Source organism: Salmo trutta, chromosome 18, assembly GCF_901001165.1.
Source record: "Salmo trutta chromosome 18, fSalTru1.1, whole genome shotgun sequence".
NCBI classification, from domain to species: domain Eukaryota; kingdom Metazoa; phylum Chordata; class Actinopteri; order Salmoniformes; family Salmonidae; genus Salmo; species Salmo trutta.
Genome location: NC_042974.1, coordinates 33,622,617 through 33,634,610, shown reverse-complemented (window position 1 = coordinate 33,634,610; position 11,994 = coordinate 33,622,617). Strand labels below are relative to the sequence as shown.

Below are 11,994 nucleotides of genomic sequence, written 5' to 3'. Positions count from 1 at the left end.
TCTGCTGACAATATGCATGGTGACATGTGGTGCACTACCTCTGTATCCACAGGGCTGTCAGGGAGCCTGTGATTGTAATGGAATTCATATCTGATCCATGACTTGAATAAAACAACATTTGATTAGAAAGTTATTGACAGCCAATGCTATGTTATCGCTTTCACAAAGTATGTCATGTTGATGTAAAAATTCCAACATTTCCAGCACTTGATGACCGACTGGTGGGCATGGATTCACATTGAGAGCACAATGCGTCATCTTGTGCACAAATCATTTGATCAGTTTGTGACTGTATGAACATAGTTGGAACTCTTTTGGATCAATCAGCTTACAATAATGACATGACTGTACACATACTGGATTCCCGACATACTTCACTTCACTCTTTGGAAAACACATCAGTTGTGTAGCTTGAAAAAACTGTGGTTTTGATTGAAATACAAAAAAGAATTGAAGTTCACAAGCACTCAACTCCAAAGGGAGGTGTGGAGGAGAAAAGAGGGGGGTAATATACTTTGTATTTCAGGTGTTTCATCATGTTTACCTCACATTCCTCTCAGTTGAACACATCGTCCCTGTACCAGAGTGACAACTTGACCCACTTCTCTAATCCTACACTACCACAGGATGTGATGCATGCGCAACACGTTATCACTCCACAGCTCCTGCTTCTGTTCATCTGCTTCAGCCAAATTGAAGGGAAATTGAGGGGGAAAAGAGAGGGGTATGGAGAAGATAGGCTATGAACAAAATGGGTCAGCTTCACATCTATTAACAAGCATGTTACATTGAGTCGCTAGAACTAATGACTTTTGGGAACTCACCAGTGGTAAAGGGAACACAACACAATCACCCCACTGACCACAGTCGTCAATTCAACGTCTGTTCCATTTTGGTTCAATGTAATTACACTGAAATGACGTGGAAACAATGTTGATTCAACCAGTGTGTGCCCAGTGGGACCAATGTAGTGTGTACTTACAAAGAAAGGTAAAAAAAAACAGGAGAAAAAAGGAAATGACTACGTTTTTTTTCTTTCTAATCCCCCTGTAATGGCATAGTCTTTGAAGGGTCACAAAGAACTCCTTCCACAAACTCCTATGACAAACCTACCCACACGCATTGTGTATAACATTCAGTGCTGGCAACCAACTTTCTAAATATAACTGAATGTCCTCAGTATGCCCCTGCCCCTGCTTTATTTGTCAGTGAATTACTATTCCATTGCCAGGGACCAGGGTCGTTTTCCAATCACTGCATCTAAGAGATGAGCCTCAGGGTGGCACTTAATGCATCTCAATCTCCCAAGAGCCATCAATAAACTCATCAACATCACCCATCACTGATGGTTATTAAAAGTAAAGAGTGATTTAAGCCCACAGAATGTACAGTATGTTATTTATTCATTGTCTTCTATTACTGACCTCACAGATCGCATTCCAGGGATTTGAGTTCTTCAGAGTCTTATAAAGATAGGATGGTAATCACAAGGTAACTTATAAACAGAGCAGCTATTTATTGGCACAACTCTGTAGGTTAAAGCATATTTGTAGTAGCCTAACCTTTCTCTACTTTGTCATTAGAGCTAGTCTTTTGAGTCATGTATTATATTGTGTGAATGATTTCAACACATCTTTATGTCACCACTCCTCCCTCTATTCACCAGCAGATGCCACTCTTTCATTTTTATTAAATCTCATTGTAAACATTATTAACTGCTTTGCTTATATATATATGTGTGTATCTTGTCTCTGCTTTTCCTTTAACACTTCTGTTATTTTGTTCTTTATCTAGCTTTTTCGTTCTTTGTCCCTTGCTGAAATGTCCAAGCACAATGCAAATATAATGCAGTCAGGGCTTGGCAAAGATGCTGCTGTGTTTGCTGTTTTGTGTCTATGTGGCATCCTCTGGAGGATATTTTACTACATCACGCTTTAGTTGACTAAGCTTATTGGAACTCTGACAGATGTACTTCCCTCAGATGTTTGTTAAAATTGTCATGGAAAGGCAACACATTTGAGAGATAGTAAATACCAGTGTCTGTGTCCTGAGGTTAAATTTAAGCTATTCACAAACCACGTTTCCGTTCAGTTTTTATGCGTGTAAAGTCACACAGTATTAATAAAAATCAAGACAGCTGTGATGGAAACAGGAAGTTTCGATACAATTTTAGAAATGGTGAAAGATAATTTTGGATCTTTTCACTTCTGTAAAATCAATTATGCGTGAAATGCCAGTGGAAACGGCTTTATGTGCAAATATTGATATAATAACCATCATATCGAAGTAAACTGGGACACGATGATATGGTGTGTGGTCCTCCCACTACAACTCGGGAAATCAGGCAGGTTATTCGACTACAGATTCACTCATTTATGATGAACCTCAGAGTTGTAAAAGTGCACGGTGATCTTGATGCTCTTTTCCAATACGTACCGATGGTCTGATTCTGGTGACATGATGATCTACGCTTTTTGACAAATACAAATATTCTCGCTCTTATCTGTGAGCTGTTGGCTAGAGCGCAAGTGCCAAGATCAGAGCAGGCACATTTGCTATTTAATGCAACAGTTTTTGTGGAAAAAAAAATATCGGTAGAGAAAAAAAAAAACATGAAAACACATTGAATTTGAGATTATTTTTCATTAATGAAAACTTTTGATAAAAAAATAATGTGTGCACTACATTTGATTTTTATCCGCAACATGTCTATTTGGTGGAAACACACCACTGCTTGGTAAATGCGCATATTTTCTTCATGCAGATTTTTTTATATTCACATGAAAATCTGTCGCCAATTGAATGGAAACCTAGCTAGTGTGGACAAAAGTTCTAGACTTCTGCAGGAAGAGTTACAGCAGATACATTCCACTGAGACCACAGGCATAGAGGCAACACTTGATCAAATGTGGTAAGGTGTAAAGTGAAACCACATCCTGCCAACAACACACCATGTCATTGGATTTCGTTTAAAAGTTGGGTGGAAAAAAAACATTGATTACTTTTTTCAAATCCAATCAGTTTTCCACATTGATACAACATCAATGTTGATACAACTTCAAAATCATCACATTGGATTTGTTGTTGAAATGATGTGCCCAGTGGGATTGTTTCAGATGATCCAATATGGCTATTTTACATTTATTAGCCTACACACGGATGTAAAAAATAAAATCCATCAATGAGTTTCCCCTAATAATTTACTTGTGTAATTAACTTGGTGTCTAACTCCCAGTCCACCATACTGTGAGATTGGAATGCTGTTTCAGTAAAAAAGTATTAAGCTTATTCGGAACAGCCTCTTTTATTGCCATGACAAAACAAGTCAACCAGCATATCGCACACTACACTTGTCTGTCCAATGCATGCACATAGTTTGCCTGCTCCATAGCAAGCTGCTCTATGCATTGGTGAAGTAATTTAATGTTGAGCTAAATGTACAAAAAATACATGATTTAAGAGGTTTAAAAAGGAACAGAAAAGAGCGACCCCTGACTACAACCAAGGTTCAATATCAAACAATTACACAGGCATCCTCTCTTTGACCAAGCCCAAATAGAGAGAGAATGAGCTGTGGCCAACCTTTTTTACTACCACTGAGTAGGAAGGGGAAGCCATGCAAGCCACCAGCATTGTGACACACCCCACTCAACTTCCCCCTGTCTCTAGCAGAAGCACACAATACTGGAGGTCATATGTGAGGGTGATGGGTGTTCCTCCTAAAACTACTATAGAGAAAGAGTGACTGTGTCTGCATCAGTCACTCAGATACAGAGACCAGCAGCCAGAGGACATGGAGCCAAAACAGATCAAAGAAGGATACCTGGTCAAAAAGGTGAGGTTGATAGAGGAAAACATGTTCCCCTTAAAAACAATTGATTACTATAGGTCTTTGTGTTTAACTTGGGACAGAATGTAATACTGTAGATGTGTTGTGGACGGCTTAGTTATTAGAAAATAGATGATCTCACATTTGAGAACGTTAGGGACAAGATCCACCGATGGAGACTCCGACAAGAGCTAGTAACATCAAGTCAGCTGGCACTATATTTGACTTTTTTGGTCCAACTTAAGTTGTCAGTCAAGTGCTCTAAATTAAACTGAAAGTTAGTAGATTAGTTCTAGGACTATTTGCCCTGAGACTTGAACGTTTCCCACATGAAGAAAAACAAATATATAGTGTGTACTATGGTAGAAATACTACAGTAATCACTGTAGTGTTGTTGTGGACTTTACTGCAGTATTTACTTCAGTCCGATAAGAACACTACAGTGAATACTGTAGTATTTACTGCAGTATTTACAGTTTACTATAGTATAAATACTGCAGTAACAAAAAGAGTAGTATATACTAGAGAAATTACTGTAGTGTTTTTGCCGATTGTAGTATGGTATACTGTAGTATTTACTGTAGTGCTTTTGCAGACTGTAATATACTGTAGTATTTACTGTAGTGTTTTGGGGGACATTACTGTAGTATTTACTGTAGTATTTTTGTTTTATTATCTTTGACATAGAAGTGGGGGGCTTTTTCCTTTCGGAAACCTACTGGAGAAATACTAAGAGAGCAAATGTGCCATAACCTGTAGGTAGGGCAAACTGGGTCCTAAACAGGGAATTCAGCGCTTCTGCCCTTGTCTATAACCAAATGCTTTATACATGGCATGTAGGTTTCTTACTTACGGGGTATACAAATTGGGATATGGGGGAGGGGAATGAGCAGAATATATGCAAATTACATTTTGTAGTATTTAATATAGCTAAAAAATGTAGTGTTTTTGTGGACTGTAGTGTTTTTGCAGAGGTTTTTGTAGCATTTACTACACTTTTTTATGGATAATACTGTAGCATTTACTATAGTTTTCTACAGCATACTACAACATTCTAAACTAAGTACTACACATGATCGAATAATAGTACAGTGTGTAGTATAGTTTTCTACAGCACACTACAGTTAACTACATAATTCATTTTTTGTAAATTACCTCAGTTTAGAGAGACATGAGCGGATAGGAACAAAACTGTTTCCCCCACAAACCACATTATCTGAAAAGTCTTCACAATTTGTATATCTCATGGCCTGGCAATTGACTAACTCAGATGATTGGTGTCGTGACTCTTAGTTTGGGGTCAGATGAAGATGGATAACCCATGACCTCACTGGATTAATCATAATCTATATAATTTAATCTATTGAATAGAAGATGATTCTGTCATGTCACATTCTTTCCGTATAAACTTTTGCCTGAGCTATTCTTATGCATTCCAATTGTTATCAGTTGTTCAGTATCATTGGTTCATATTAGTAGAACTATAGGCAGTGCCTGTGATACTTTTGCATCATAACTCTCTATGGTAAACCGTTATTAACAAAGTTAAGTGAAACTGAAATGAGAACATTTCACAAAACTGAGTATTGGATTGATGATTTCCTATGTGTGTTTCCTTTTTGTATTACCTTTTTTTTGCTCTTGAGTATATTCTCTACTTGTAAGAATTGATTAAGCAACATTAAAATACATTATTCATGTTAACTATATACATTTCATGCCCAGCATCCAGACAAGCCGATATGGATTTGATAACACTTTACATGATATTTCTCTTATACCTGTCTATTAACAATGTAATCTACTATAATCTACATGTTTCTAATTGCATTGTATTTGTATTTTAGGAACAGAGTTGAGCGGTTGTGGAATATCTGTGGTATAGGGACAGATTAACTTGTGTAATAACAAAAACAGCTCAGCTCAATGACTACGCAATTACAATGTGATTACAAATTCTATCAACATGTACATTTCCTCCTTTATTCTTCAGGGCACAGTGCTGAACTCATGGAAGGTGGTGTGGGTGATGTTGTCTGAAGACGGGATGGAGTTCTTCAAGAGAAAGACAGACAATGCTCCCAAAGGAATGATCCCACTGAAGGGAGCTGTTCTGACCAGCCCCTGTCAGGACTTCAGCAAGAGGACGGTACGGTCACGTCACCTTTCAGTTTTAAATATGAGTGTAAGTGTCTGTCATTACTGTAGTGCCCCTCCCCCCATGTAATGCAACATTGGCATTTTCTTGCAGTTTGTTTTTAAGCTGAGAACGGCCAAGAACCAGGACCATTACTTCCAGGCATCCCACCTGGAGGAGAGAGAGTCCTGGGTGAAGGACATCAAGAGAGTCATCACCTGTCTGCAGGGGGACAGAAAGTTCACCAGGAAGTCCACAAGGAGGTCCATTCGCCTCCCTGATACCATCAACCTCAGGTATGACCTGACATACAAACTACCTATAATCCATGACTACGCCTACAGGAGCTACGTACAGGTCATTGGAACTAAGTCATTTGATAACTTACGAAGTCTTGTCTGCTTTCTTGTCTGCCTTTCCTCAGTGAGCTGTACATTCTAATGAGAGACCAGGAGGATGGTGTCAAAGAGCTGAAGCTGGAGAAGGAGAAGAGAGTCTACAATCACTGCTTCACAGGTACAGTAGCTCATAAATGTACTAGGACTTAGGTGAAAGTGGATTTCATTTAACTTGTTTTGAGTCATTGAGTCTCATTGAGATAATCAAAAGTGGTATGATCTATCTTCTTTATGCATGTCTCTGCAGGTGGTACGGTGGTGGACTGGCTGATCTCTAAGGACAAGGCCAGGAACAGGCCTGAGGCTCTGATGTTGGCTACAGGACTACTGAATGAAGGTTTCCTGCAGCCCGCAGGGGACCTGTCCAAAGAGGCGTCCGAGGGAGGGGCAGAGTCTGCCGTCCTCGATGATCCAAATGCACTCTATTACTTTGTGAGTGGATGGGTTGATTGTTGTTGTTAGTAATGTAGCTGCTAGTCTCAATATATTATTCCATATATGCTAGAATATATGGAGATATAGTGGTCCTTTGCTAGAAGACCACACAGACTGGGATATGTTTGAACACTTCTGATGTTAGAAAAATATGTACTGTACGTACAGTACCAGTCAAAAGTTTGGGCACACCTACTCATTCAAGGGTTTTTATTTATTTTTTACTATTTTCTACATTGTAGAATAATAGTGAAGACATCAAAACTATTAAATAAACATATGGAATCATGTAGTAAACAAAAAAGTCTTTAACAAATCAAAATATATTTTAGAAACTTCAAAGTAGCTACCCTTGATGACAGCTTTGCCCATTGTTGGCCTTCTCTCAACCAGCTTCACCTGGAATGATTTTCCAACAGTCTTGAAGGAGTGCCCACACATGCTGAGCACTTGTTGGCTGCTTTTTCAACTCATCCCAAACCATTACAATTGGGTTGAGGTCAGGTGATTGTGGAGTCCAGGTCATCTGATGCAGCACTCCATCACTCTTCTTCTTGGTCAAATAGCCCTTACACAGCCTGGAGGTGTGCTGAGTCATTGTCCTGTTGAAAAACAAATGATACTCCCACTAAGCGCAAACCAGATGGGATGGTGTATCGCTGCAGAATGCTGTGGGAGCCATGGAGGTTAAGTGTGCCTTGAATTCTAAATAAATCACTGTCAGTGTCAGCAGCAAAGCACCCCCACACCCTCCTCCTCCATGCTTCACGGTGGGAACCACACATGCAGAGAACATCCGTTCACTTACTCTGCGTCTCACAAAGACACGGCGGTTGCAACCAAAAATCTCAGACCAAAAGACAGATTTCCACCGGTCTAATGTCCATTGTTGGTGTTTCTTGGCCCAATCAAGTCTCTTCATCTTATTGTGTTAATTTAGTAGTGTATTTTTTCTTCCTCTGAGCAGTTGATTTTGAGATGTGTCTGTTACTTGAACTCTGAAGCATTTATTTGGGCTGCAATTTCTGAGGCTGGTCTAATTAACTTATCCTCTGAAGCAGAAGTAACTCTGGGACTTCCTTCCCTCATGAGAGCCAGTTTTTTTCATAGTGCTTGATGGTTTTTGCAACTGCACTTTAATACATTTTCCTGATTGACTGACCTTCATGTCTTAAAATAATGATGGACTATTGTTTCTCTTTGCGTATTTGAGCTGTTATTGCCATAATATGGACTTGGACTTTTACCAAATAGGGCTATCTTCTGTATAACAACCCTACCTTGTCACAGCACAACTGATTGGCTCAAACGCATTAAGAAGGAAAGACATTCCACAAATGAACTTGTATCAAGGCACACCTGATAATTTAAATGCATTCCAGGTGACTACCTCATAAAACTGGTTGAGAGAATGCCAAGCGTATGCAAAGCTGTCATCAAGGCAAAGGGTGGCTATTTGAAGAATCGCAAAAAACACTCTTGGTTACTACATGATTCCATATCTGTTATTTCATAGTTTGAATGCCTTCATTATTATTCTACAATGTAGAAAATAGTACAACTAAAGAAAAACCCTTGAATGAGTAGGTGTGTCCAATCTTTTGACTGATATTGTATGTAAAAGATACAATTTATTATAAGTGCGTTTTAAATTATGAGATAATACTGTATCCAAATGTGAATTTACATTGTATGGTGTGTTGCAGGCAGACAGTGGGTTCTTCTGTGAAGGCTACTCCAGTGATGAAGACGTGATTTTGAAGGAGGAGTTTAGGGGTAACATAATAAAACAGGGCTGCTTACTCAAACAGGTGAGACTGGAAACACTGTGTAAACACTCATTGAATATCTATGTGATGAACAATTGTGATTATTACTGGATTACCAGATTGCCAGCAGCATACCACCCTGCATCCCACTGCTGGCTTGCTTCTGAAGCTAAGCAGGGTTGGTCCTGGTCAGTCCCTGGATGGGAAACCACATGCTGCTGGAAGTGGTGTTGGAGGGCCAGCAGGAGACATTCTTTCTTCTGGTCTAAAAAAAATATCCCAATACCCCAGGGCAGTGATTGGGGACATTTCCCTGTGTAGGATGCCGTCTTTCAGATGGGACGTTAAATGGGTGTCCTGACACTCTGAGGTCATTAAAGATCCCATGGCACTTATTGTAAGAGTAGGGGTGTTAACCCCGGTGTTCTGGCTAAATTCCCAAGCTGCTCCTCATACGGTCACCTAATCATCCCCAGCTTACAATTGGCTCATTCATCCCCCTCCTCTCCCCTGTAACTATTCCCCAGGTCATTGCTGTAAATGAGAATGTGTTCTCAGTCAACTTACCTGGTAAAATAAATACAAAATCTGATATTTTGGGATGTCCTGAATGATGCTTTATTCCATACTTAAAAAGGGGCAATCTGCAGGCAGAAATTGTGTAAAGTAAAAAGGATGTCTGCGATGAAGGAAAAAGTGAAAGTAGCACACACACAGCACCATATCTGTGGTCGGTGCTGTTTTCACAACTGATAGTAATCAGAAACAGAACCGTCCATGAGGCTTTGTTTTCATGCTCTCTTTTTTTCCCCCAGGGTCATCGGAGGAAAAACTGGAACGTGCGGAAGTTCATCCTCCGGGATGATCCTGCTTATATTCACTATTACGACCCCACCAAGGTACAGGATTACAGCTGAGTGGAACATGACACAAAATGATTTACAATTTCAATATAATTTTCAAGAACATAACATGAAAAATGTGTCTTTCTCAATCTTTCCCTCGCTCTTGGATAATGTATTTCGTTCATCTCCATCCTGACTTTGTCTCTCTAGCTAATCTGTTATTTTCTCTCTCTCTTTGCCCTCAATCCCTCATTCTCCCCCTTCCCCACCCTCTCTTTCTATAGGGTGATGAGAATCCTTTGGGATCTATCCACCTGCGAGGGTCTGTGATCACAGCGGTAGAGTTTGTTCCTGAGGGTGAGTTAATTCCTGGGGGGGTGGACATACACCGATCCAAATCCCACACTGACTCACTGAGTACATTTACATGCACAGTAATAATTCGATATTAAACTGATTATGGCAGCAGGCAGATGATGTAAACTCCTTACTATGCTTATCTTAATTAGCGTAAGGTCAAAATCGAAGTAAGTATACGTCAATTAAAACACCATTTTTTTTGTAATCTTTCAAAGTATTAGTACAGGGGCAAGAAAAAGTATGTGAACCCTTTTGAATTACCTGGACATCTGCATAAATTGGTCATAACATCACATCTGATATTCATCTAAGTCACGACAATAGTCAAACACAGTGTGCTTAAACTAATAACACACAAATTATTGTATTTTTCTTGCCTATCTTGAATACATCATTTAAACATTCACAGTGTAGGTTGGCAAAAGTATGTGAACCCCTAGGCTAATGACCTCCAAAAGTGAATTGGAGTCAGGATTCAGCTAACCTGGAGTCCAATCAATGAGACGAGATTGGAGATGTTGGTTAGAGCTGCCCTGCCCTACAAAAAAAACTCAGAAAATGTAAGTTTGCTATTCACAAGAAGCATTGCCTAATGTGAACCATGCCTCGAACTAAAGAGATCTCAGAAGACCTAAGATTAAGAATAGTTTACTTTCAAAAAGCTGGAAAGGGTTACAAATGATCTCTAAAGCCTTGATGAACATCAGTTCACGATAAGACAAATTGTCTATAAATGGAGAAAATTCAGCACTGTTGCTACTCTCCCTAGGAGTGGCCATCCTGCAAAGATGACTGCAAGATCACAGCACAAAATGCTCAATGAGGTTAAAAAGAATCCTAGAGTTCCAGCTAAGGTCTTACAAAAATCTCTGGAACATGCTAACATCTCTGTTGACGAGTCTACGATACGTAAAACACTAAACAAGAATGGTGTTCATGGGAGGACACCATGGAAGAAGCCACTGGTGTCCAAAAAAAAACATTGCTGCACGTCTGAATTTCGCAAAACAGCACCTGGCAAAAAAATTCTGCTTTATATGTCTGAACTCAAAATCAAATATGCTTCCCGAAAATAAATTGGTCGCTGTGGTAGAACATTTATTTAGATTATTTAGATTATTTCTGCATTAATCAGAATGCCATAAGGTAGCCTGTTTTTAGATGTGTCCATATAAATAGGTTTATTAGGGAAATCGTTCTTCTTGCAAGGCATGTAAACGTTGTAATCAAACGAATATATTAATCTGACTATCTCCCACATTAATCACATTATTGTATGCATGTAACTGTACTCACTGTGACTTAGTGCTCGATTCATTGCAGTTGTTTTGGCGGTGTCAGAGGTGGAACTGAGTTAGAGCTGTCAAATTCACAAGTGGCTCCAGGCATTATACCTAAAGATGCCATTGCCCATGCAGCCTTGTTAACAAGTTTGAAAACACTAGACTGTGACATATAATCTACACCTTGATTAGGATTGTAGAAATACTCATTATTTTGTTTCATGATTTTTCAATTTGAGTGTAATTATGGCCTACACTTTCTCATTCTGAACTACGTGAATAGGGTGGGTGTGGCTTCGTGACCATGATCACAAGAGCAGCTGCTCACCGATTTGACTGCTCCAACCCAGTTCCACCTCTGACACCACCAAAACATCCACTATGCGGGTGTCTGCTATCTCGGTTAATGCTTGATCTGATTGAATCTAGGCCTAGGACTATGAAGTGTACTGTTTACTGTTAGCAATTCCCTTTGAACTCTTTTGACAATTTTTTCTTCTTCATTGTTTCTTGGTTCAGCCAAGAGGTATGATGTTGATGGGAATCTCTTTGAGATCATCACTTCAGATGACACACACTATTTCTTACAAGCGACTACACCCGAGGAGAGGAAGGAGTGGATCAAAGCCATCCACACTGTGTCAAAAACCGGAAAATAATCACAACAGGCCAGATAGCTAATTTGAACAACTTACATTAAGGGATATGGATTAAGGTTGGCATGTACAAATACTTGTTGCAGAGCCAGAAGGAATCTGAATTTAAATAATTTAGCCATAGAATTTGGATGAATGACTGATCCAAAATTCAGCTTTTACGAGTTATATGTTTCTTATTGTATTTATGTTGAATGATTACACATTTCCTGTACATATAGATAAAATGCACTCACATGCTTTTCATAATTCACCATGATGTGGGTGCACTCTCACCTTTAG

The 11,994-nt window shown here is 39.3% G+C and overlaps 1 protein-coding gene across 1 annotated transcript; it reads left to right on the top strand.

Moving 5' to 3' along the window:
- Positions 1-3,671: 3,671 nt before the first annotated feature.
- LOC115153215 (pleckstrin) lies at positions 3,672-11,715 on the top strand. The gene is made up of 9 exons (XM_029698417.1): positions 3,672-3,835; positions 5,823-5,978; positions 6,081-6,262; positions 6,391-6,482; positions 6,612-6,796; positions 8,506-8,610; positions 9,384-9,467; positions 9,698-9,770; positions 11,576-11,715. Exons 1-9 carry the CDS (start codon positions 3,794-3,796, stop codon positions 11,713-11,715), a joined length of 1,059 nt encoding a protein of 352 aa, XP_029554277.1. The 5' UTR covers positions 3,672-3,793.
- Positions 11,716-11,994: the final 279 nt, after the last annotated feature.